Source organism: Hakea prostrata, chromosome 5, assembly GCF_041222555.1.
Source record: "Hakea prostrata isolate BN-2017 chromosome 5, UWA_Hpros_2, whole genome shotgun sequence".
Lineage (NCBI taxonomy): Eukaryota > Viridiplantae > Streptophyta > Magnoliopsida > Proteales > Proteaceae > Hakea > Hakea prostrata.
In genome coordinates, this window is record NC_142604.1 from 57,306,525 (window position 1) to 57,334,111 (window position 27,587).

Below are 27,587 nucleotides of genomic sequence, written 5' to 3' on the forward strand. Positions count from 1 at the left end.
TCCCTGAAATGACAGTAGTACACCAGTACACGTACCTTTATCAGGATGAAGAATCAGCCTGAATATGGGACGTCATCTGCTATATTGGTGAAGAAATTAGCAAAATGTCAAGAAGAGTTTCTAATCCCTCATTTCGCAATCCTTAGCCTTCCCTTGAGTTCAATGCTTCTGGTCTGTTAACCAAAGTAAATCATCTCCGTCACTCATCGCACACAAGGGTCAACTGTCAACACCCACATGAAAGGCACTATTTACATGTCTAAACCTGTTCATAAAGCCATTAGGCCTCTGGAACACGAATAATGGGTGATGAAAGAAATTTCGATTAGTTGATGGAAGGAACTATAGAAACACAGTGACCATTTAAAAGCAAAAAGAAAAATCATCCAGGATAGACCATCTATTGGATGTATCTACAGAAAAAATCCCTCACTGCAAGGGGGGAAAAAGGCCTTAAAATGAAAGACCAACAAACAAGTAAAAACTTTGTTTCCTTAAGAACAGAGAGATATAATGAGGCACACCAAAACAGTAACAAACAGAAAAGCCCGGACCAAGTGTACCCATCTTCTCTTTCTCTTCATCTTGTAAGAGTGAATGCGTTTCTTTGCCCCGCTATTGACGGAGTCACCTGCACAGGCTACATTCCGTTCTATGTTGTTTATTTGTTTGCCTTGTTTCTCAACCATAACAACCATATCAAGAATGATCTGATGAAGTTCTGTCAAGCTTTTCTGAAGCTGCTTCCTCTCTTCCCTTCCCTGCAATCTGAAGTGATCAATTCTTTCAAGCACTGAAACCGTTCATCATCTCTTTCAGTTTAGTTCTCACACCATTGGTGATTGAGAGATCCTTGTTCTTACATATCCGAATCCATCCTTTCTCTGAGCCCTCGAAGTACTTTATCACTGTGGGTCTATTTTGCCTCTTCGGTTAACCCTTGAAGGCCAAGGAGGAGATTAGTGATCTCTTCCATCTCTACTTTGACTGCACCAACCTCTTTGAAAAATATGGGCTGGAGACGATTTGCTCTGGTTAAAACTTAAAGAGACCAAAAACAAGGTTTAAAGTATCGGTATCGAATATTGTATCACTCAAGTGATTTTAAGAGAGCTATCATCCTGTATCGAGTATTGTATCGCTCTGACTAATGTATTTTAGTGTAATTCAATAGAGAGACATATCGAGATGCATCGTTTGGGCCAAATATGGATACATATCGGCTAGTATTGTATGGTATCGTGGGATACTTTAAACCTTGACCAAAAGCATTGAAATCAATAAATACTAATCTAGGCTTGCAAAATGAGGGAATTAGGGGGTCTTTTGCCCTACGAAGGATATTAGACAAAGTGATCCTCTCTTTCCTTTCATATTCATTATTTGTTCCCAGCAAAGAGGAGGCCCAAATGTCCGTCAAAAGGATCCAAGAGAAAAATAGAGCACCTATAATATACCATCTTCTATTTGCCGAACGATTATTTTCTTATTGTTTTCACAAGTCAAGCTTCATAATGTTATAAAGTTGAAAGAATGTCTTGAGATACATCGTAATGCAACTTGACAAGCAACCAACTTCGAGAAGTCAATCCTCACATTTAGTCCTAACACACCAAGAAGATTCCGAACTTGGTTCTCAAGGTTTGTCAGGTTTGACAGGCAACATGGCATCTTAGGTCTCTTCTTCAAGAAGACATAGGTGGGAGGAGATACCTACTCATCTGTGGTATGAGTTTCTTGCTCCCCTCTGATGGAGATTTCTCTGCCAACTACACTTCAGATTGAGGAAAATCTTAAGGTCAAGAGGTACTGTGTTCAGCTTCTTTAATTTGGTAAAAACTCTAGAACTCAAGAAACAACTTGGTCTTCAAGAATGTAACTCATCCTCTAGAGGAAATGCTGAGCAGGGAGCTTGTAGACAACAGCAAAAATACAACTTCTAGTGCTGTCAAATAACCTATAATTGGGCTTCTTCATCCATTGAGCCTGCTAAGCATCTCATCTATTCTGGAAGATTTTTTTTTTTTGGGGTGAAACTATTCTGGAAGATATTACAACCAAAATGACTAATTTTTCATATTGTAATTTCTCATTTATTCATAGGGAGTAGAACATGGTAGCTCACTCCCTAGCCCAGATAGCCCTATCTTTGCCTAGAAGAATAGTTCAACCCCCTTTCACTCAATGGGTAAGTGATCTTTGTTTCCGTCTCCGTTTCCTTTTACTAGGCCATTTGAGTAAAAATTTCCAATGGAAAAAAGAACCTTGCGCTGACGTATTTGAGACTTCCCAACCCATGCGAACTATATGGACCAGAGTCAACCGGGTTCGACTTAGTTTGCCTGATTGTAGTACTTCTTGGAATATGGTATCCGGAATTAGTCATTTTGCGACAATCACATTCCGGGCTTACCACGACACTTCTTAGAGCTTGGTTTTCGGAATTAGCCACTTGGCGACAGTTACATTCTAGGGCTACCATTTAATAGACTTTTCGACCATCAGTTGTCAACAAAATCCCCTATAGATACGAAGCACTCATTTTACAGTTGTACCGTGCAAGAGCATTAAATGTACTGAACCTATGCATCGGCGCTTATTAGAAGATAAGCTAGCTTGACAAAATTCCTTTGGATATTGGTTCGAGTCGGCTTGTTGGGAGTTTAGGATAAGATGTCACATCTGGTGTCAACCATATCACATATGATATTAGCTCTTGCAGAGACTTATATAGATCTTGTAAAGCGCACCCACAACTTGCCTTCGCCTTGGTCATTTCGATGAGATTCGTTGGGAATCTGATTTGTCCATCCTTTAGCTAGCAATTATCATTTCCAGGTATAAAACATGTCACTTAGACTCTCGTTGGGTAAGCCAAGTTAAGCTAGAATCAACTCCTCACCTACCCAATAAATTCATCTCTTCGGGCATTTACTCCTCCCTGAAAGGGTCTATGTTATCCAAAATCCGACTCCACCATCGGAGATGGCTTCCCATCCACAGAGGGGCCTACTCTCACTTGTTTTCTTTGTTCACAGCTCCCTGATTCGATACATTGCTTGGCTAAACTGGAGTAGAAAGATTTTGGAGCAACAACTCTTATTCCTGGAAGCTTCGTAATGTTTATATTTATTTCAAACGTTTATTTTGATCGACTAAAACCCAGTACACATTCTTATAATGTTCTTACCAGATCAAAGGAATAATCAAAACGTCAAATTAGTTCAATATATGCTTAGATTATAACTAATACACTATAATAGTTAAAATTGATATCAAAATATTCAAAAGAAAAAACCACCATCAAATACCGTACACCTTGTTGGCTTGAGGATAGCCACGGGACATTAGAATAAAACATATATATTTAAGAGGCTCCAGCTACTACTTGCAAATGGTTTGTATAATATTATTAAGTCTGATGTCCTTATTTTATAGACCTGAAGAAATATGTAGATAATTAAACTTGTCATTGTCACAAACAAACAAAGTCCTTAGTGTAAGGATTCAACTTTGGAAAAAAAATTAATTATCCTTTTCATACAATTAAGAATGTCTCTTGTTTTATTTGAATATTAGATTTACAAAATGAATACATGTTGTTTACATTATCATTTCTTTGCTGATAATTATATAATTATATAATTAATTTAATTATTTATTTGAAGATAAGATTGTTTTTCAAGACAAATATATATACTTTCTCTCAAAAATATTTATATATAAAAGTTTTTATGGTGCAAAATGTATTGTAGTTACAAGCAATTTTGTATGGCAAAAATATACTATCAAATTTTGCCTTCAACATTTATAAGGAATTAATGTGTAATTAAATATTTTAGTTTAATTTTTTCATATTCTTTTTTTGATATGAGGTTCAATCTGGGCCAGTTTACACGCACCTTGACTAATCATCAGGGGAGTTTTTTATATAATTAATATAGGCGGGGTTTCGCCCCTGACTCCTAGGAGATTTAAACTCTGACCTCCTATGTAGAAGCGTTGGTCTTTTTACCAACTGAGCCACCTCACAGAGTTAATTTTTTCATATTAATATATACATTCATCACTTCTTGATGAAAAAAGAGTCACCCATCTTTCAACTAAGAGATGTACAACCCTATTTTGGAACCCATTAATGTAGAGAGGATTAATGTGTACATCACCCAATAATTGGATGTGTGCAGTGGCTTACCATATGAAAGTGTTGAAATTGGGGACCATTGTTAGTTGCGATTTAATTTTTGTATAAATAGGGTCCGAAAAAGGAACATTATGAATAAGCATGGTAGAGCCCACAAAGAAGTGACAAGAAACTTTTCTATACTCCCAAACGGACCCTTTGAACCAAAAAAGTTACATGTCTTTTGGTAAGTAAGGAGACACATACAACGTGTGCCATACGTATGAATGAGGACGAAAATGCAAAACTATAGCTTGAAGTCGTCATCACATTGGAGTGACACATTCTCATTTAGATTATGTTTTGTAGGCAGCTTTCAAGGGTGAAGACGCCAAAACCCCAAACGAGTGTTCCTATGTGGCCTGGGACTTTGCTTCAATCGTGTGCATCAAGTCAATCACTTAGGTCCGTCGGATCAAAAATTTAGTCAAGATTTTGATCTCAACTTTGAAATTCAACAGTTGAGATTGAAATCTCATTTGACAGTCATGCACATTAAATGTACATGATTAAAGCAATTTCATTGTGGCCTACCCTTTCTTTGACTTAATATGTTGATTCAGAAGAAAAAAAATTTGGGATTGATGCGTCCAAAAACTGTTCAACTTTCAAATTCTTGCAAAATCAAGTTAGACTTGACCCGACCGCACGATCGGATCCCACTTTCCAAGGCTAAGTTAGTGATTATAATATCATAGAGCTCTAGCTAGTTGCAGAGCTTTATTGAATAACATTAATGAAGGGAAACAATTCAAATGTGTGTGACCCTTTGGGTTATATAGGATTTATCTTTTATTCCGACCGTTGGATTCATTCGTCATCCTCTTTCGTAGCCATTCAATCTTAAGGTTTTACCTCTCTTTTAGAGAGGATGTTAGTTTTCTTTTTGGTACGATTGTTCATTCTTTACTGGTGTTAGTTACCTTCTAGAACACAATCGTCAATCCCAAATCTTTAGGGTGCATACCACTTTCTATAACTATTCAAGTCCCTCTTCACATCACTTGATGGTTCGATTAATGAGTCTGTCCCGACCGGAGGTCATAGTGGAACCCGGTCCAGCCTTATTTTCTCCTCATCAGGGATAGAATATATTGATCCACAGATATAACATACGAAAAAGGGATTCATCCACCCATCTACATAATTATCTTGCCAAGAGTCTGAAGACTACTATCGTGACCCATTAAGAAAGAGTTATGTGTGTGTGTGGGTTTGCATCTCTTTCAACTTCCTCATCAAATCAACTAAATGTTGCTGACCTCCTCTTCTCTCTCTTTTCTTGGAGGTCAGCAATAATTTTCCATACTTAAAAGTGATTTAAGTTTGTACGATTTGAGATTTATATAAAATAGAGTCCAAACCAAGAACATAACGGGTACACCCAAATAGTAGAGCTCACAAAGAAGCTAGCAAATAAAAAAGCGCTAGCTGGCAAAAAAGCAGTATTCAATTATTTTTTTTTTTTTTTTTTTTTTTTCGCGCTAGCTGGCCGGGATTATATAATTAAAGCAGTATTCAATTATTCAATTATTCATTACATTAAAATGGAGTAACTAATTAATCCCTTTTAAAATTATGTTTTGTAGCTTTCGGAGGTGACGAGGACAAAACATAAACATGTGATCCCATGTGGCCTCACGTATAGTAATTAATTAAACTCAATGTATTGATTTGATCCACATTGATAGTCATGTACGACAGAGGGATCTGTCCACCCATGCATCCAGATAATAATCTACAAAGGTACGTCCCTTAGAATTGTATCTCTTTTGGTAGTTCAGTGACACTAGCCCACCTAGACACCAATTTGTTACACCCAAGATCCACTTGATGTTATTCATCCTTTTTCAATCAAAAGTTCATTCAAATTTCAAACCAACTTATGTGTACTTTTATTGAATTTATTAAATAATTTAACTATATTTATCATCACATCTAATGACTTCATCTTTTATCCAAGGGGCCAACTCTTAAGGCACCATTTATTTGCAAATGTAGGGTAAAAAAAATAAACATAGGAATCTCATATGTAATGAGCTAAGGAAGAAAGAAAAGAAACAAAGAGATTTTGTAGAATAATGTTAAATGTAGATCTCATTTTATTATTTTTTATTTATTTTTACAAAATTATATTTATTTTGTGAGATTTTGAAAAGATTAAAGGGTAAGGGTGTCAATCGCTACAGTTTAGATAATTCGGTACAGTACCAACTTTGAATACTGAAAACAAAAAATATACCGTATCAAATTTAGACCTGTTTCAATATGAAATTAATGTGAAAAAATAATTTAAACATAGTAACTAGTGTGGTATAATTTTGATATGAAAGAATTCATGCCACTTTTTTTATTAGTTCATTAAGATTTTAACAGAGACAAAACAAGTAAATATAATTAATAAAGACAAAGTAAGTAAATCTAATTCTAAAATTACATTTATATTTTTTTAATTTGTAAGGTATGAATTTGGTACATATCGAATAGTATGAGTACTTCCGAAACCATATCAAAGAAATTCGGTTTCCGTATGTACCTTATCGAATTTTAAACAGTGCGATACGATACGATTTTAGACGACATAGTACAGTTAAATGGTTTTAGGGCCTGTTTGGTTACATGAATCCAGAGATTTCAAATCTGGATTCATGAATTTGAGAATTATACCCGTTTGGTTGTAAAAATCCTTCATGAAATCTAGAGATTCACCTTTTACACTAAACGTACGATTTATGGTAAGGAGTGAAATCCAGAGATTTCAAAAAAGCTATACATTTGCACATTCACAAAAATCACGTGGATCAAATAATTTTTTAGGATAAATCCACACATTTCATTTCAAAACCAAACATCTAATTTTATAAATTATAACTCCATAGATTTGAAATTTATAGATTTGAAATCTCTAGATATTTGAAATCCCAAGACTCATGTAACCAAACAGGCCCTTAATGGTTTTAATATGCAATTAAAACATTTAACCTAGGGTGAAAAAATTTAACACGTCAGCTTAGCAAACAAACAAATACTTCTTCCAACATTTGTCACCCTTGTTTTTCGCACCCGACCTCAATTCCACAAACAAAATGTCATTAACCTAGGTTTGGTTTGGTTTGATTTGGTTGAAAAAGTCAACAAATCTCTGCACTCCCTAGACCATCAAAATCTCTGACTATGTTGGGTGGGACCGCCGCATATCTCTGCGTAGCATCAGAAACTCTGACGACGGATGGGCTACAAATCTATCGACCCAGACAATGATTTAATTCGAATTCTGTTAAAACCACCAACTCCGTCAAACACGGAACCATTCCCCCTGCGATCTATGTCTCTTCTCTCTCTCTCTCTCCTGGTTCCTGCTGCTTCTTCTTCTTTCGATTCTCGTTTTTACTGTTAGAGTGAAACCAGGGCGATGATCAGATAGACACAACACAATAGTGTTTTCAGTCAACACAGTTTTCCAAATACTTTTAAATTTTATTCCTAAATCCTCGTCCACTTGGCATTATATTCGCAACGGTGCATGTTTTCCCCCCATTCGTTCCTATCCAATTACACGTTTTCCCTCTTTCTCCAATTCCCACAAGGGAGATTAGGGCAGCAAATCAAAACTAACCATTCAGATCTCCGTCTGATACACTTTCCTTTCATGTATGCATGGTTGGAAACTCATGTAGTGATGGATCGATTCCAAACGGACGATAATGAACACTTTTACGCGTTCAACAAAAATGCAGAGTTAGTTGAATGGTAAAATTCATACTTTTCAACGGAAAAACGAGAATATCTAAACTTGAGGGAATCTAGGGAAATGGCAACGGCTGGTTTTACAACGCTTACCAAAATCCCAACAATTTCGGAGTGTTGCTTACCGACACTGGAACGGTAAAGTAAGTTTAATACAAATAAAAAAGGTAACGCTGTGACCCAACCCCCTCTGACGTCAGATTAGAATATAAGCTAAACCGGATTGATTTCAGATTCCAATCGGACAATATCTGAAAGTGGAAGTAGAAACAGGGACAAAAGTGGAGTTATGAGTATAATGAGGGTAAGTTGGGTAACTTCAACCCCAATATGCCTCTGCTTTTGTTTCACTGCCTGTTGTTCTCGGGTTACTTGTGTGCTCCCCTATCTTCCAACTCTTATAAATTTCGAAATAGACAGAAAGTGGGGGAGACAATGACGAGGGCATTAGAAATTTAAAACAAGCTGATATATCTTTTTTTTTCTTTCATTTTTTCCTATTTCAGTTCCAGATCTTCTCGTACTCTCGAAATCCTCTGTCAATGTCGTCGTTTGTCAAAGCGAACATGCTTAGTCCTGTCGATTCGAGCATCTGGGAAGCTTGTGCTGGTAACTCCGTTAAAATCCCTGCTGTCGATTCTAGGGTTTACTACTTTCCCCAAGGTCACGCCGAGCATGCTTCTTCTCCACCGGATTTTTCCTCGCTAATTTCTCTAAAACCGTATGTTCTATGTAAGGTACTCTCGGTTCACTTTCTTGCGAATGCTGATACGGATGAGGTTTTCGCTAAGATCGCTCTCCAACCTCTCACTCGATCCTATCCTACCGGAATCTATATGTCGCCGGTTGGGTCTGTTTCACAGGCAGAGGAAGAACCAAAAGAGAAAATTGTTTCGTTTACCAAAATCCTTACGCCCAGCGATGCTAATAATGGAGGCGGATTTTCTGTTCCTAGATTCTGTGCGGATTCCATTTTCCCACCTCTAGATTACAACAAAGATCCTCCGGTTCAAAATATAGATGTCACGGATCTTCATGGAACTGTATGGAATTTCAGGCATATTTACAGAGGTACACCACGACGTCACTTGTTGACCACTGGCTGGAGTAAGTACGTAACTAATAAGAAGCTGGTTGCAGGTGATTCTGTAGTTTTCATGAGAAATCAAATTGGTGAACTATTCATTGGGCTTAGAAGAATTGCTAGGGTTAATGGAATTTATGATTCCAAAATTTGCAACTCCAGTTACTCTGTAGTTCATTTTTCTGAAGAAGAGTCTGGAAATCAGCTTGGAAATGGAAAGATTTTACCTGAGTCAGTGGTGGAAGCGGCAGAATTAGCCGGAGCAGGTAAGCCTTTTGAGATTATATACTATCCGAGGGCAGATTCGCCAGATTTCGTGGTGAGGGCAGAGATTGTGGATGAGTCAATGCCAAAATTCTGGTCTGGAGCGAGGGTGAAGATGGCTGTGGAGCATTCTTCTAGGATGACATGGTTTCAAGGTACTGTTTTGGCTACAGTACAAGCTTCTGGGCCATGGCATGGTTCACCCTGGCGCATGCTTCAGGTATATTTTCCGTGTTGCATTTGAATTTTTTTTGAAAAGAAATGTATGACGCTGTTGTGGACAGGGTCCAGTATGTGCTGGATCGGTCTCGTTTTTAGAACATGTCTCATTAACCCCCTATGCAATTTTTGTAAGACCTATAATCCAATTTATTTTTTCTCTGTTCTAGGAGAGATGTTCATTGAAAGAGTTCATCAAACTAAAACTGATTGGTTTAGCATAAACACTTTGTAGCTTTATACGTTTGATGTGTTCTTGATTTGTTGAGAATAGAAATGCAAATAAAATCTGACATGGCTTCGGGTTCAGTCATAGAAATACTCAGCCCATCCTCAATAAGATATAAAGGTAAAGGAGCAAAAGCCGTTTCCTATTATAAAAATCAGTTTAGTATGTGTGTGGATGAAGTATGAGAGCATATTCCTTAATCTTTATATTGGGAATCTGTTAGAAATGTCGAACTGTGGTCTTTCAGGTATTGGAGTAGGAGTATCTTCCTAGTAGTTTTTATATTAAATGGACAGAATTGCATTTGAAATTTGATAGCTGGGGATTTATAGGTATTGGAATAGTTGTAGTCCCTTTGTTTGATGTAATTTTCTTCTTTTCTCTTGCATATTTTCTTTCTTCTTTTAGTTATCAAGTATCAATAATGTTACCTCTCTTTTGTGGTGTTGCTGTTATAGGTTTTATGGGACGAACCTGAAATTCTGCAGAACTTAGAAAGAGTAAGCCCATGGAAAGTGGAATTAATTGCAAGTGCACCATCTCCACCGCTGCTTCAGGCGCCATTCTCTCCCATAAAGAGACTTAGAGTATCTCAAAGTCATGATTTGCTTACTGTCGGAGAACATAAAAATTTGTATCTTCCTATGGCAGGATCAACAAATTCAATGATGGAGAACTTGAATCCGTCGTTCTTCATTTACAACTCTTCTCCTGCTGGCATGCAGGGAGCCAGGCAAGACTCGTATTATGCATCAAATTTTTCCAATTTCGTGGTTAACAATAGCCATCCAATACGTATTGATCATCAACATGGGGATGTGGCGCCAAAGTCTAGTGTATCCACTGATTTGAGTATTGGTAGTACATCTCAATCTGACTATTCATCACCGCCTAGTAAAAGTAGCGTGCATTCCTCTACTAAGGAACTTTTCAGCAATCATAAATGTAGCTCAACTAGAAAATCTGGCTTATGTTCATTTCAATTGTTTGGCAAGTTAATCCAGACAAGCCAGTCAGTTGAGAGTGGATCTGATGATGATGGGTGCTCAGAAGATGATGGTTGCAAAGGGTGCAAAAGGAGTGAGGTTTTCATTCTTTTGTAACAAAAAATATAACTGGCTTGATGTTCCATGTCAGCAAGTCTCAACTGTAAAAGTGTGCTCTTTGTGAAGGATGGTGGTTGCTTTTTCATATGGGTGAAATGCTGTACAGGTATGAGTGGTTTTCTGCCCTTTCATATCTGTTGACAAGCATCCCACTACTGGACCTATGCTAAATATTTGTTATTGTAGATCTTCCTGCTTGTGATATTATCATGCATTCATTCATGCCAACATTTATTTATACTGTGCCATCCATCTTTTTTTATTTTGGGGTAAAAAACTGTGCTGTCATTCGTCTTTGATGAAAATATGTTGCATTATATGCTGTGCTATCATTCATCTTTGATTAAATATACAGGTTTTCTCATTAACTTTTGAATGATGTAATTTTTTTTGGGTATAATTGCAAAATAATGTTGTTGTTAGTGCTACCAATATTATTTTCATGGTGGTTTGAGTTTTTTTGGCTGCAGCAGCATTAGTATTTCTATCTAGCTACTCTGGATACTATTCTAGCTTTGGGAGTGATATATCCAAAACTTCTATTGACCATCCAAATCAGTAAGGAGGGAAGGAAATGTGAGAAGAGAATGAGAAGTTGCTGCCCTTTCTTTGTCTATATATGATCCAATGGTGGTGTTTTTCCTCTTGTTTGCTTAGATGGGCAATCGGTCTGAGGGTATAATGTTAAAACAGACTGGCAGTTGATGTGGCAAATCTCTTAGTGTTCCTGAACTCCTATTAGGGTAACGATATTTTCGATCCAGAGGTTACATGTTTATTAGCTAGTCGTGATGGTCTAACAGATCAAATCCATTTTTGTATGCCTTGAACTGCATCTGCAATGTTTACCATGAATCAAGTGTAATACCACATAATTCTTTCAAAATTGGGATGCACATAGACGAATTAAGTGAATGTACAATCACAACCTTGCACATTAATTCTGATGTTCTGGTTTGCAGAACTGAAAGTGATAAAGAACTTCTTATAAGGCCCTAGATTATTCTGAAGTTCTAGGTTACATATCTCTGGGGACAAGGAAATTAATGTATTCTCCCAGTCTTTATAAATTGCATTCAAATGTGTATCTGGTTTCCAGTATCTTTAATGAGGTAGTGTATTTTTCTAGTCGGTATAAGTTACATGCAAAGATTTATCCATTTATCAATCTGTTTAATATTTCTTTTAATCTTGGTTTCAGGTGCTTTTGGAGAAGGCAGGAAGCAGATTACTTAGCTCCTGGAGTAATAATTTTACTGGATTTGACGTGTTTTACTTGTTCTTTAGATTCTGTGTTGAACTTTGTAGTGTGTGTTTTTGTTTTTGTTTTTTTTTTTGTTTTGAAAGGACTTTCTGGTTTGAGTGTAACTTTTGTATTGGACCATTTAAGATTTTTGGACTTGGCTACCATGCTTTGGTATATGGATTCATTTTGTTGCTGACTGGAAGGGGATAGCCTTGAATCTTTTTTATTATTTTTTTGTATTATTTTATATTCGGGCATTCTTTAGCTACTCTATTCTTATTGGGACTCGTGGCAATTTGATTCCTCTGGTTCAAATAAAATAAAATGTAACCAGCAAAGTGCGAAATTTTAAAGAATTTCGACGTCAGGCGAACCCAGTAAATCGGCAAAATTTCAACAAAATATGGCCAGATTTCGACCCTCCATTTTAGGGGTATTTTCTGTCATTTTGGGCTCAAATTTGGTGTTCAACCTAATTTGATGCCAATATTTGATAATTTTTTCATGTAAATTTTCCTTCCTAACTATATTTAACATGTTTCTTTCTAAAGTCTAAATTATTTGGACATAATTAGAAAGATTATCCATTGACCTTGAAGATTCTATTACAAAATACTTTCATAATTTAAATTCTTTCATGTATATATACTTTTTCCAGTCACATTTGGCATATTGCTTTTGAGGCTTAAAAGCATTGGGATATTATAGATAAGTGTTCATTGATCTTGAAGATTTTGCTGCAAAATGTCTTTCTAATTTGAATTATTTCAGAAATTATTCTATGTAGATTTTCCTTTCTAACTACATTTGGCACATTGCTTTTTGAAGCTTGAATTATTGAGACAGAATTGGTAAGATTGTCTATTGACCTTAAAAATTTCACTATAAAATCAAGAAAGAAATCGTCAAAATATTGCAAAAACTCAAGATTTTGGCGATAGATTGTGAAATATTGCCGAGTTTTGGCCAGTTTCGGTTTTTGCCCCTAAAAAACTTTCATTTACCGTTGGACTGGCAAAAATCTTGCAATATATTGTACCATGGTTCTAAGATGATGATGTTGAAAATATCCAAAAGATTCGGATCGCTATTAATCCAATCCATTACTAAATGTAAAGTGAATAGGTTTAAATAAGGTTTAAAGTATCCCACTGTACAATACAATATTAGTTGATACGTATCCATATTTGACACAACCAATACAATACATCTTGATACGTCTCTCTATTGAATTGCACTAAAATTCGTTGATCAGTATGATACAATATTCGACAATTAGAGCAAGAGCCCGGATTACCTCCCATTGGAGGAGCATACTTTCTAACCACAAAAATTTAAGTGTTGACGATTATAGGCTATTTTGTTGGAGATCCCAAACAGTGGTCTCTGTCACAATGTCCCATAAGAGAAGAAAAAATGTCTAGTTTATAAAAAATAACTTTGACAAGTATACCTATTTAAACCTACCAAATTATGTGAGACCATAATAGAAAGAATCTGTACAAATTGAATTGGATATAAATAGAATCTGTACAAAATCTGGGATCTTGTAACTTCTGAACAGCTTGCTTGGCTAAATTTCATCCTTGTATGTTAGTACTCCATCACCACCATTTAGTATAGCATCAATGAGCTGATGAGGAAACCTCATTGCTACATATTGGGCAAACCTACAGGCATTGATATTGAATCAATTAACACTTCAACGATGAGTTTGGCAAGATAATCTGATAAATAACTAACTGATCCCAGGATGAATTGAATTACCTTCTTCATCTGAAGCCATTTGCTTATACAATCTGAATGGAAAGGGTGCTCACATGAAAGCATTACAAGCGATTCTCCATCTTCATATTCCTCTTGACAAATAACACACCTGCCACACATATAAATCACCAGCACTCTCAGGGATCAACACCTTGATGGGGATGAATTATTAATTATGTATGTTAGGTATTTGACCAGTTTGCTAAAAACTCCAAAACTGATGGAACGAGCTGAATCAAACTACTCAAGTCCTTTAATCTATCTCATACTTGATTTATTATGTACCAATTAACCAATATAAGGATTTTGATGATAGCAGCTGCAACCCATTCTGTGAACTAATTAAAATGCCATGGGGGTTTTCATGTATGTTCCTTCTTGAGCTCAACTTACCGATCCACTGCATGTTCCTTCTTGAGCTTGCAATTATTTTCATAGGGTCGCAATGAATTCGCCAGTTCATTGGTTGAGAGTCCTTTGGGCACCGACCCCACAGCTTCTCCAAGCTCAAGCAATTCCTGCAACCATGTCCATCCTGTTAAGAAATAATTCCCACATGAAAAAGAAAATCTAACTTTCCAAGCTAAAACTCTGAAGAAGATAATGTTACAAGCATAAGCTACTAACTTCATAGGTCATCTCGTCTGGATCAATGTCATCTTCTTCTATGTCCTGCAAAAGAACTGAATCTATCAAATCATTATTAATATTGATAATGCAGTAATGGTGTTCCATTAATTAATAAGAAGTACCTCATCCTCATCCTCGTCGCTGCCATCCTCCTCATATTCTTCTTCTTCGGGATACAATATATCAGCTGACGAAGCAGGACAAGAACAATGTGAATCCATGTTAGGGTTTATGCACAAGGTTGCTTAAAGTATTACACCATGACTATCTAATTTGGAGTCCTGCCAGTATTTATCGAAAAAACTAGGTTTCACAATTGATTGGACCATTACACCGTTGGATCGTAATCAATTCAATAGCATATATTAGAAAATAAGTTCTAGTAAAACTCAAACACCACAAAAAAAAATCTTGAGTTCATAGTGGCAGGTTTCATGTTTCTGTTAAACAAAGACTCTTCAAACCTGATCTTCAGGTAATAGCAAACATAATATAAGAACAAGGGAATTAAGAACTTACCTTCAAGGTATTCTTCGTCACCTAACCCATAACCAGTATCAACTTCTGCATCATTTACGCTTCTTCTTCTTCTTCTTCTTCTTCATCACTGAATTCATAATCCTCGGTTTCATCCATCATGGACATGAGAAATAATTCCCTTTCCTGGAAACAAGATTAAGACACCTTTTTCACAGAGAACCCTTTTAAGAAGTAGAGGGGAATTAGAGAGAAAGATGACCTGTTCTAGCAAAGTCATGGTAAAGGTGAGATCTGAATCAATATTGCTGAGTTGCGTGACTGGAACGGTCTTCTCATCGTTATTATTAATTACTTGTTTGGCGTCTTCACCATCCATGGATATATGATGACGAGGAGGATGATGAACAATTAGTCTTCTTTCTTCTTCTTTGTTGTTGGACAATAATATTGGAGGCGCTTTGAAGAAGAAGAAGAAGAAGAGATCAAGATTATAACAACAATGGAGTTTTCGTGGGTAGGAAGCTAAGTTAGCTTATTAATCTGTGGAAGCAGGCTTTCATGCAAAGGAAAGGAAAGGAAAGGAAAGCAGCAAATGAATGAAAAAGTTTCTCTTCTGATCAATACCGTACAAGTTTTGACATTCCAAACCGTAATTCAAAGAATCAAATTCATGACAAATCCAATGCCGTGTACGCATATAATGCCTTTGTGATTGGGCAATCTCATGCCTCTCTCTCTCTCTCTCTCTCTCTCTCTGCTTCTTCTCCAGCTTCTGTAGATGCTGTTCCTGAATTCCTGATTCCTTCTTCAATGGGGGCCTCGACCGTTAATTGCTAATGCCTGTAACTTTTCGTAACCGTTTCATTGATAATATTTTTTTATCTCTCTTGCTTACTTGGAGTGGTGGGCATCTCAGTTAGAATTATAAATAAATAAAAACGCCACCTAAGGATTGCTTATAAGTGGGTTTATCCAGAATTTGATTTGATCATATGTTTCAGATGCTAAAAATGGATAACAGTATCTTCTAGAGAGGCAAAACCCCTATTTGTAGAATATATAATCTAGTTGGTGTTCATCTCAGTTGTTGTCGAGATATATTCTATGGTAATTAATGAATTCATGAGGTATGCCATCAGCAGATGGAGTTTTATTATATTCAAAAAGTCTATTTGTTGAATCTTTCAACTAGATCTCCTAGCTGGATCTTTACCCAAGAAAGAAAAATCTCTCAATTAGACCATAATCACACACAGCAACAGTTATCCCAATTATAAATGGATTGATCTTCTTGTCCTGTGATTTGTTTTGTTCAAGATTATATTTTGTAACACCAAGGATTTGATTAGTTGGTAATAATTAAACCTCAATGAGCTACATAAGTTATCAATTTCCTAGCTATCTTTTCTCACCTTTCCCTAAACATATTTGAGTTATTATTACTCTATAGTTCACATGTATGAATCTGTTCTTTGCAAGTTGAGTAGCCAAAGCTCTTCATCAAATATATAAATATATGCCATCTCAAATGAATTTCTCATATTTTGTTTTACTTATACTTTTTCTTTCGAGTTTGGTGGCCGACTAATTTGAAACAAACCCAATTTGACGAAAACCTGTTCACATGAAGACTCTTTTAGGGTCTATTTGGTTGCATGAATCCAAAATTCACAAATGGGAGATTTATACCCGTTATAATTGTGTAAATCCCTGGATTCATAAAATCTAAAAATTCACCTTTTTATACTAAGGGCCTGTTTGGTTACATGAGTTTGGAGATTTCAAATATCTAGAGATTTTAAATCTATAGATTTCATATCTATGGAGTTATAATTTATAAAATAAGATGTTTCGTTGTGGAATGAAATCTATGGATTCATCCTAAAAAACTATTTGATCGACATGATTTTTGTAAATGTGCAAATGTATAGATTTCACCCCTTACCCATAAATCTACAAATTAATGTTTTTAGTGTAAAAAGGTGAATCTCTAGATTTCATGAATCTAAGAGTTTTTTACAACCAAACGGGTATAATTCTCAAATTCATATAACCAAGCAGGCCTAAAAATGTAAATATGTAAATTTATGGCTATGAGATGAAAGGTGAAACCTAGAGTTTTCATCCCTATTATAAAAGCGCTAAACATTTGAACCATTACTCCATTGATTTTTTTTAAGGATGAATCTACAAGTTTCATTCCAAAGATTTAGGTTTACCAAACAATTAATTTTATCAACCATGACTCCATAAATTTGAAATCTAAATCTCTAGATTTTTTAAATCTCCATTCTCAAGTAACTCAATTCAGCAATTAAATTTTCCAGAATGGTTTCACAATGTTTTCTTTGTTTAAAAATGTATTTCTACAAATGTCTGACTTTCATGCATTTGCTTGGCCAAATCTCTATCTTAATTAATAGAAGTCTGTATTTTCTACACATTAAGAAAGAAGTCCACATCTGTGTCTTACTCTCGAATGAGATTATCTTCTAGATTAACCAAGTAATGAATTTCAAGCTATTAATCCAATAGAATTATTATTCGGATATTGACAAGCACCTACCTGGAATAGCTACTCTCAAAGACTTGGAAGAAATATAAAATGAACTTGAGAAAACATCTTGTGTTGTGCACAACCGTGCACATATATACTAAATGATTGGCTGAGAAAATAAAGTAAATACAAGATTGAGGATTTTTAAATTTTAAAATTAAGCTTTTAATCTCAACCAATCATTTGATACAAAAATGCACTGTTGTGCACAGCACATGATTTTTTTTCTGGAATGAACCAGACAAACAAAATCGACTATATTATCATGGGGTCCATTCAATCATGACGAGGGCACTGAATTTTTTTTCTGATTACCTAAAAAAATATACTTTTTCTTTTGGGTCAAAAGCTATGGTATTCAATGGCATGATCACAAACGGTTCGATGTTTAAACCGGTGGTTCGTAGTTCGTACATACCCGAAATTGCATCCAGGTGCAACTTTCCCTTTTTGGTTATTAACAAACAAAGACCCACCACCAGCTACCCCATCACCATAGTCGCCAAGCCAAAGCACCACCGCTACCCCCTCGCTGTTATCTCTCTCTCTCGGTAGTAGCTCTAGGGTTTCTGATCTATTCTATGGAAGCTCCGTCTGAAATTCGTTATAGCTATGGCCACTGCAACTCTTTCAGAACCCATTTTCTCTGTACCTGTTGTTGTTACTCTTGTTATCAGCTCTGAATTTATCTGCTAAAGGTAGGTTTTCTTTCATATATTTTTTCTCTTTTCCGAACAAATTGTGGTGCGATTATTAGGGTTTGGCTTGAACATTTTGAGATTTTATTTCATTTATGGATCTATCGCACGCACAATCGGGTCTCTCTTTAGGACTTCACCCATCTCACTCCTTGCCTGTGATTCCACGGGCTACAATTGCCGATGATTCAATCACATTACAAATTGATTCCAGTTTCCGTGATCCATCGCATCCGGTTCCGTCGATTCCATTACAATTGCTTGAGCAACAACCCGAGAATCGGGAGAATGTGGCAGGGGTTGGTATGCAGCAGGAAAGAGAGGATGAACAGAAGGAAGATGAGGAATTCAGTCTCCTCGGTCATCCCATGTGTTTGAAGAGGCGAAGAGATTCGGATTCATCCACGTCTTCGTCGTCGTCTTTGAATCCTTCGAAATGGGTTTCGATTGAGCAAGGGATTGAATCGAGGAGGGCCGCCGTACGGGCTTGGGGGAATCAGCCACTTTGTATTGCTGATCCTGATATTCATGAAATTATGGAGAAGGAGAAGCAGAGACAGTTCAAAGGAATTGAACTGATTGCTTCGGAGAATTTCGTCTGTCGGGCTGTGATGGAAGCTCTTGGTAGCCATTTAACAAACAAATACTCTGAAGGAATGCCCGGGGCTAGGTATTATGGTGGAAATCAGTACATTGATCAGATTGAAACGCTTTGTCGGGAGAGAGCTCTGGCTGCTTTCCATCTTGACTGTCAGCATTGGGGTGTGAATGTTCAGCCATATTCGTGTACCTCAGCTAATTTTGCAGTCTACACGGGTCTTCTTCTTCCTAAGGATCGGATCATGGGATTAGATTCCCCATCAGGAGGGCACTTGAGCCATGGCTACTATACTCCAAGTGGGAAGAAGGTCTCTGGCGCATCAATCTTCTTTGAGTCTCTTCCATATAAGGTGAATCCACACACAGGTTACATTGATTATGACGAGCTTGAGGGAAGGGCACTCGATTATAGGCCCAAGATCCTTATTTGTGGTGGGAGCTCTTACCCTCGTGAGTGGGATTATCCAAGGTTCAGACAAATTGCAGACAAGTGCGGAGCAGTGCTGATGTGTGATATGGCTCATATCAGTGGTCTCGTTGCGGCAAAGGTGTGTATGCTAATTGCTATGTGGTTTTGTATGTTCTGCAAGTTATGTTTTCTTGCTACTTCCCGATGCGCTAATGCTCTGGTCTCTCTTTATTATTTTCTATATACCTTAATTTTTTTAATTTCTTTATTGGATATTAAATCCACTTTAGTTCGGCTTTTGAATGGATTATAATCCTCATATCCTGTACAACAATGGGAGCCTTGTGCACTTTTGTAAGCCCGCCCGCCCCTTCTTTTAAATTGGATTGTGGTTTGTTGTTGTGTCGCCTTTTTAACTTGGTTTGTGCATCATAGTTGCAATCTCCTTCTTTATGCATTTTTTAATTGAAAACACAAATAGGCATTTCAAATCTGAAATTCCCTGGTTTTAGCTATTGGGGCTAAAAGGCAGACTCTTAGTTTCTGTACTGAGCAAAAAAAATACTTGTGTCAATAGCACCTATCGAGAAAAGGAAAATTTTATCCTGACCATGTCTCCAGAAGCTTCTGCACAATTATTATTACTATCATCATCACTATATCTTCCTTGGGTCGGTATAGTAGTGCATTTTATAACAGAAAGGTGTCGTGGATGTGCTTATATAATTCCTATTTGCAGAGGGCTTATCTCTTCTCTCATTCACAAAATGTTCAGTTGAAGACACTGAAGAGTTGTTGGTGTGTAGACTTTTATTTGAGTTGACATACTGACATGGGTATGATATTTAAACATTCAAGTGTTTTACTCAGAATCATTATGATAGATTATGATTTAAAGCCCGTATTTACTTGTAGGCATTTTATCTTGCTTTAGCAAGTGGTAATTTATGAAAGAGCTCAGAGTATTTAAACTCTTTAATGCTTTGATTTGATTATTGGGTCTTATCAAACCAATGAAGACTTCTTTTATGTTTATAACAATTGATTTAGTTGCTTGTGCTTGGGATTAGTGAAACTCTAAGTTTGCTTCATGCAATTTGTGAATTCTTGGGATCTGGCTCTTTAGACTAATGTGTTATGTTTGCTTTCTCGATTTTCTTCCTCTTTGAAACTTTACATTTTTTTCACAATGTTCCATTTTTATAGTACACCTTGCGATGGGTAATTCATTTTCTAAAGCATGCTCTTGAACCTTCATTTACTACACAGTAAAGGGTCATCATCACCATGCATTCTAGGGTAATGTTGGTTGTAGAGGAACTTTCTAAAGTTTTAAGTCATACAGTGGCCATGCTTTGTTGCTAACGTGTCTTGATGTGCTTTCTACAGGAATGTATTAGCCCATTTGATTACTGTGATATTGTTACCTCCACAACTCACAAAAATCTCAGGGGTCCTCGTGGAGGTATAATATTTTATAGGAAAGGCAAAAAGCTGAGGAAGCGAGGCAGTGTTATGCTGAATCATGGAGATGATAGTGATGAATATGACTTTGAGGAAAGAATAAACTTTGCTGTTTTTCCATCATTGCAAGGTGGGCCTCACAATAATCATATAGCTGCACTTGCAATAGCCTTAAAACAAGTGGCTTCTCCTGAATACAAAGCATATATAAAGCAGGTGAAAAACAATGCCCAGGCTTTAGCATGTGCTTTGCTGAGAAGAAAATGCAGATTGGTCACTGGAGGAACAGACAATCATTTGTTACTTTGGGATCTCAGATTTATGGGGTTGACAGGTACCATCTTCCTCTCTCTCTCTCTCACTCTGACATCACGAATCAGTACTGTTTTCTTTATTATCCACGATGATAATACCCCCTTCCCCCTTTGCAATTTCTCTTTAGGGGGGTTGGGGAGAACACAAAAGAGGAAGCCATATCAAACTAATGATAAACTTTCTAGGCATCAAATTCTGTATTAAATTCCTATTCTTGGTGTTTATATAGATTTACTTTTATATATCCAATTCAGATGTTAGCTGGCCTGAGTTGAGACTTACTTGAATGTGGTATGGGTAGTGTTCATTTTTACCTAGACCTTTATCATGATCTGTTTAGATCTTATAGACAAGTGTTAGATGCAACCTTTATCCTAAGCTTTGGAGCTTGGCTTTTCAAGTCAACCTAGAAGAAAAAAGAGGGGGGGGGGCATGATAGGTTGAAACTAGTGGTATAGCCTTGTCTTTGCAATTAATTAATAATTAAAAATTTAGAGCAAATAAAATAAAGCAATTTAGACAAGACACAGGATTCTATAATGGTTTGCCGTCTAGACCTCTAGAAGGATTCCACTAGTATGCCCCTTCGGTACAGTGGGTGAGGACACAACACCTTCCTGCAAATCTCTTGGTTCAGGCAAGAACACCTTTTCATAATCTTTGATTCTGGGAAAGAGCACCCAATAATAAATAAACAAGAAAAATTAAGTGAAATGTAAACACTTATAAATACCTAAGGGGCGGCACTTCCCTTTTGTATGAAATGGATGCAGTAATTGATCAGCCTCCAACCCCAATCTCTACCTTGAGATCAACACTCCTACCTTCTTCAAGAAGAGGGAATGAAAGGGATTTGGATTTTAGGGAGGTTAGGTGGCTTGAGTTTTAGGCACAATAACAAGAGCTTTTCTTCGCCTTGGGATTCATGACTTTGAAAGTCATAGTGACCCCCTGTTTATAGCAAAAGGTTGAGCTGAAATGGTCCCAATAGAAAAAGGTGGTATTTTTGTACTTACGGTCAGCTTGGGTGATCTCACGATCGGCTACTCATTCTAGTCATTGGAGTGCCAGCTGTCTTCATGGTCGTTGCCCGATCAATGATGGCTTTGACCATGGGCTGATGGTCAACCAGGAGGCTCTTACGTTATGTACCATGAGCCTTTTGGAATGCTGTCAGTCGATCAGGCTATTTTAGCTCACAGTCTGCCAACAGACAATCTATGGGCTTTCTTAGAAGTAGATCTGAAATTCTGTTATACTCCCAAGGACTGACTCAGTGATCCTCTTTGCCCATATAATTAGTTTAATAAAAACACTAATCTTGTAAAATATTAATCTATCTTAAGCACACGGGTAGAATGTTAGATATTGTTTATATGTGTCTATGATCATCAAAACCTTATGAGGGTTGTTAGATCTTTTCCCTAGATACTTTGATGATCATGTGAACCTTTGGAATTGGAGAATTGTGATCTAGAGGATTCCCTGGGGAAAGGGTGAAGAAGGGGAATGGTGGATGAATCTGAAGTCCTTAAACTTAGTAGGATCAACCTATGGAGATTTTCCTTATGAGAGAGTTGATGTGTAATGAGAACGTGAGGTTGTTCTTCTGAAATGTCTAAATGTTAGTAGAATTAATCCAACTAGCATAAGAAACTGTACAAGTACTTAAAAATACAATGAATTGCCTTTTTTACATAGAATCCCAATAAAATAGTAAATGAATGATGACTGTTTCAGTTACTTCTATGCAACTTTATCACCCTTCATTTTTTTAATCATGTTTTTTTATCTGAAGTGGGAATCATGGTTTCCAGTCTGATTTAAAGCCATGCACACTGGCCATTTGTTGACTACTTGTTTTGGAAGATCTACTGATTGGTGGGATGCTCTTAGATGCATTGTGGTTCAGGATTTTGCATTTCAATTGATGAGAGAAGAAAATCAAAGAAGGGAGCAATGAGGGTCAATGTGAGTGTTATCAATGACCAAGAAGTCAACTGATGTTGTTTGAAGTTTTTTTTTTTAACTGTGACATTCTCATGTGGATGTCATTTGATGATGTGACCATCTTTTAGAGGAAGTAGAAGAGAAGACTTGGACTGCACTCCAGTAAATGTCATTTTATGCCTTTTTTCCCCCAAATGATATTAAATGACTAATTAACCATGACAAGGAATGGTTAATGCCAGTAAGGTTGCATTTTTCAAGTAGTATGTGTGCTTGTAGTGGCGGGCCTTGGCACAACGGTTGGTGGACCATGGTTGTAACCCCAAGGTCAAGGCGTTGAAACAGCCTTCTCGAGCAAAACTTGGTGGGGTAAGACTGCAAAGGGAAATTGCCCCCCCAGAGTCTGCTTGTGCAGAAGTCTTTGGCACTGAGTTCACCTTTTCATTTGTGCTTTGTCTATCTGGAACTTAAGTATGTGATCTACACCTAAACCTGACATATGAACAGTTTTCCAGATCATCTTTTCCTCTTCTTACCACTGCACCTATTTGTATCCTCCTTGGGACTTGCTAAAGGGTCTTGCGCATTTAACCGTCAAGCCGAGAGATTTCGGACCATCAGATCTGAAATCTTGGTCGAAATTGAATCTCATCGTTGAATTTCAATGGTTGAGATCAAAATTTCGACTGAAATTCCGATCTGACGGCCCATGGTGTTTGGCTTGATGGTCCATCCAAGCAAAGTCCCTTGCGCCCTCTGGGTATGTCCTGTAGTACTTTTGGAATAATTGATGACACAGAAATCTTTGGTAACCGCAAATGTCTGTGATTGTTTCCAGAATAGCAAGAATCATGCCCATCATTCATCCTATGCATTATTAGTGTAGTAGTCTGACATGTTTCCATTGTGACATTTTCTTACATTTCTGTTTTTCAATATTGTAGGTAAAAGCTATGAAAAGGTCTGTGAGATGTGCCACATTACTGTAAATAAAAGTGCCATATTTGGTGATAATGGTACAATATCTCCTGGAGGTGTGAGGATTGGTAAGTAAAAGCTTTGACCAATGTTACACTTAAAAACTCCAATCCCCCTGAAAAGGATCTTGCTGTCATGGTTGATGTTGCTATATTCATAGTTTCTTTTATCTTATTATTGTTTCAGGTACTCCTGCCATGACAACGAGAGGTTGCTTAGAGGCTGATTTTGAGACAATAGCTGACTTTCTCCTTTGGGCTGCACAAATAGCAAGTATTGTGCAGAGGGAACATGGGAAATTGCAGAGGGATTTTCTCAAGGGTCTCCAGAACAACAGGGATATTGTTGAGCTTCGGAGCCGGGTCGAAGCTTTTGCATCTCAATTTGCAATGCCTGGATTCGATATATAATGTGTTGAGCTGGGAAAATATGTCGATTTATTTATTTTTTTTGACAGACAACAGAAAGGGTCAAATTCAATGGAAAAAAGAAATGATGTATAATTACAGATTGCAGAAGAGTATCAAATTTAATTGGGAAAGAGATGATATATGTTCCAGTCTTCCAGTGTGTAGCTCGTATTACGGCTCTTCATCTGGTTCTGCAATCAGTGCAGTGCATATACCATCTGTGAAGGTAAAAGGAAAAACCAAAGTAAGATCTTAAATGCCTGTTTCAGATCAAGGCTGAGAAATTAACTTCATATTTTTCACTTCCATACAGGAAGCCGATAAATATGAACAAAAAAATCCATAGTATACTGTTGATTCTTCTTCTGGTGGGTTGATTCTATCATTGTGGCTAGGTTATCTCCCACAAGATATCCTGTGAGTCCTCTCGAACCTCTTTCCTCTGTTGTTTTTGTTTTTGTTTTTTGGGATTGTTCATCATTAGCTGCAAGAAAACGTTTGTGAATACTCCAAATCTGAACTGGAAGGTCGTCATCGGTCTTAGTACCAATTTTACAGGAAAGAAAAAGATGCCCAGAATCTTTACAGTCATTAACATCATATTTGGTTGGAATAGAAATTAAAGGGAAAGGAACTGAAACTTATAAAACTTAAAAGAATTTTTTTAGGGTTTGTTTGGTTAGCCTGAATCTTTGGAATGAAATCTATAAATTCATCCTGAAAAAACATCAATGAAGTCATGGTTCAAATTTTTAGCGTTTTTATAGTAAGGATAAAATCTTTAGTTTTCACCTCATACCCATAAATCTACAAATTCATGATTTTAGTATAAAAAGGTGAATCCTCAGATTTCATGAATCCAGGGATTCACACAACCAAACAGGTATAAATCTCCCATTTATGAATCCAAAGATTTCAAATCTCTGGATTCATGTAACCAAACTGGCCCTTAAGTAATCATTATTTCGTGTTATTGCATAAGTTATTTAAAATTTTTATGGTATATAGTACCGATAAATTTTGCATCTACACTATTTATTTCTTAGAATCTGAAGAAATTAGATGGAGAAACATCGTCTACTATGCAAATTGTCTGCAATACATAGCAGCGCAGCACCACATGCTAACACATGGATATTATTGAATTTAATGGCTGAGATTAAAATGGAATGGGTAAGTATGATATTTCAAAATTTAAACCCATCTAACATACCATAGGGCAGGGGGTAGGGGGCAGGGTTAAACCCATACTTGGATTTTCTCTCTTCCTCCTTTATCTCCCCATATCTCTCCTTCTTGTTTAGGTTATGCGACTCGTTGGGCAGAGGTACACATAGGCTCCCTTCCGTCACTTCGCAGGGATCCTTACTCGGAGGAGAAGAAAGAAGCTCTTCATTCTCAGAAGTTTCTCTGCTAGACTTGAAGGCAGGGGCGGAGCCACGTTTGGACCGGAGGGGGCCATGCCCCCCCCCGGATTTTTTGTAATTGTAAATATCCTTGTTTTTTTCCTTATTTCTCTATCTTTAAATGTGAAATACCACTATTTGGCCCCCTCCAAAAATTAAAAATAAAATTCTAAGATAAAGATGATGGGTACAAATGTCATTCATAATCTCTATCTAATGGTTGTCATTAAATCCCTAGTTTTAAGGAATAAAAGGTTAAATTCTAATTAAAAATTAACTTAAAAACTAACTCACGATCCATGAATTTCTCCTTATATATTCTCTCCTATTTTCATTTCTATTTATTCTCTCATGAATCTCCTATTTTATTCCTTTTTTTTTTCCTTTTTTTTTCTCACACGTATCACAAAATATTAAGTAGTTAACAAAGTTTGAAATTTTCCTAAATCTTCTCCACATCAGGTATTCACTCTCTCTTTCTCAAATTATTCCTTTCTCTCTCTCTCACTTACGAATTTTCTATTAATTTACCTAATTTTTAATGTAGACTCTCCATTAAAATATAATAATATATTCTGAGATGGGACCTACAGTGGGTCTCACATTGGCCCACATACATTCGGCCGCCCTCCATTTTCAATCCTGGCTCCGCCCCTGCGAGTTGAAGGTCACACCGAGAACAGCAAAAGAAAGGAAAGATAAATCATCAACATGGATGAAATTCTGAAAAGCCAAGAAGAAACCGTCAATGGCAGCAAGACTAACTTCAGATTTAGGACTACGAGTCCTTTTGGCGAAATTAAATTTCACTTGGACTTCCTTGATCCAAGAGGACTCACTGAGACTCCAATGAGAAAGAAGAGAGAAGGTCTTCATCTTGCTTGTTTCCAATCCCACCTTTTTTAATGCTTCTGGTTATTCTACTATCGTAGTCTTCCACAATCAATAGAGCGATATCCACCATTCTTCTTATTTCAATGCTTCAAAGTTCAAAGTACCAGACGGAAAGAAAAAAAAATTAAAATTTCTAGTAGATTTTGATTGTTGATGAACATAGAAAAAAACATCCACTGGGAGAAAAATCCTCTACAAAAAAGGGAGATGGAGCAAGAGAGACGAAGGGATTGAGAGGAACACGATGGGAGAAAAATCCTCTGCAACCATATTTAGAATTGGATCCAAAAAATGGGTTATTTTTTCATTAAAATGGGTCATAACAGGTCACTTTCACTTAAAACCTAATATTTTAATCTGAACCATTTATTAAGAATATGTCACATGTCAATTTGTAGTGCTGCTATGCGTAGCAGGGAGATGTGCAGAGCAGAAGATTTTTTTTCTTTCCAAATTAGATACAAAATAAAGTGAAATTTATCGATCAAACATGAAATGACTTGGGCTTAGTACCTTTTTTTTTATTATTTTTTTCTTATAAATAATGTATTCAATACATGAATGGATAATTTTGATTGTACGATGTATTGATCTAGAGGTAACGAGGCAGCCACGAATATTAACCTTTTTTATTTTAATAATTCGAAAACAACAAACAGAAAATGAAATGAAGAGATTTTCTTTTTTTTTTCTTTTTTTTGGGTAAGGGAAGAGATTTTTTTTATGGTAACAAAAGGAAGAGATTCAATCTTAGTAGTTATGTGATTGTCATTTTTCAGTCAGTCTTCTTAATGTCATTTATACAGAGAAGTCAGAGTGAGAGGTAGGGCTACAATAGTAGACTTCTTAGAGACGTCAAGTAATTTTGTTGAAAATTAAAACAAACAAGTGAAGACGAAGAGGTTGGTCACAACTCACTTTCACAAAAATGAAGAAGCTAAAGACAGCAAT

The 27,587-nt window shown here is 36.6% G+C and overlaps 3 protein-coding genes and 1 pseudogene across 7 annotated transcripts; 2 read left to right on the plus strand and 2 right to left on the minus strand.

Moving 5' to 3' along the window:
- Nucleotides 1–494: 494 nt before the first annotated feature.
- On the minus strand, nt 495–2,386 carry LOC149016730 (syntaxin-112-like; annotated as a pseudogene).
- A 5,968-nt stretch (nt 2,387–8,354) lies between these two features.
- Nucleotides 8,355–12,391, plus strand: LOC149016731 (auxin response factor 17-like). Its single transcript, XM_089154808.1, is given in 4 exon segments — nt 8,355–9,498; nt 10,185–10,813; nt 10,815–10,938; nt 12,034–12,391. Coding segments are annotated over 3 exon segments (1,737 nt in total). The 5' UTR covers nt 8,355–8,472; the 3' UTR covers nt 10,897–10,938; nt 12,034–12,391.
- Nucleotides 12,392–13,123: 732 nt separating this feature from the next.
- On the minus strand, nt 13,124–15,530 carry LOC149016732 (E3 ubiquitin-protein ligase BIG BROTHER-like). Of its 2 annotated transcripts, XM_089156458.1 has the most exons (7): nt 15,215–15,530; nt 14,995–15,138; nt 14,598–14,662; nt 14,473–14,517; nt 14,239–14,363; nt 13,846–13,954; nt 13,124–13,748 (listed from the first exon to the last, which is right to left on the minus strand). In XM_089156458.1, the coding sequence occupies exons 4-7, from the start codon at nt 14,482–14,484 to the stop codon at nt 13,704–13,706; spliced, it is 291 nt and encodes a 96-aa protein (XP_089012584.1). In that variant the 5' UTR covers nt 14,485–14,517; nt 14,598–14,662; nt 14,995–15,138; nt 15,215–15,530; the 3' UTR covers nt 13,124–13,703. The 2 variants fall into 2 exon arrangements, with proteins under 2 accessions (XP_089012584.1, XP_089012585.1); XM_089156459.1 differs by lacking the exon at nt 15,215–15,530 and having other exon boundaries at nt 14,995–15,208.
- A 2,475-nt stretch (nt 15,531–18,005) lies between these two features.
- On the plus strand, nt 18,006–24,476 carry LOC149016733 (serine hydroxymethyltransferase 7-like). Of its 4 annotated transcripts, XM_089154813.1 has the most exons (5): nt 18,006–19,358; nt 20,609–20,813; nt 20,900–21,017; nt 22,895–22,969; nt 23,893–23,980. In XM_089154813.1, exons 1-4 carry the CDS (start codon nt 18,306–18,308, stop codon nt 22,959–22,961), a joined length of 1,443 nt encoding a protein of 480 aa, XP_089010939.1. In that variant the 5' UTR covers nt 18,006–18,305; the 3' UTR covers nt 22,962–22,969; nt 23,893–23,980. The 4 variants fall into 4 exon arrangements, with proteins under 4 accessions (XP_089010939.1, XP_089010936.1, XP_089010937.1 ...); XM_089154810.1 differs by lacking the exon at nt 22,895–22,969 and adding an exon at nt 24,113–24,476 and having other exon boundaries at nt 20,609–21,017; nt 23,893–23,994; XM_089154811.1 differs by having other exon boundaries at nt 20,609–21,017.
- The last annotated feature ends 3,111 nt before the right edge of the window (nt 24,477–27,587 follow it).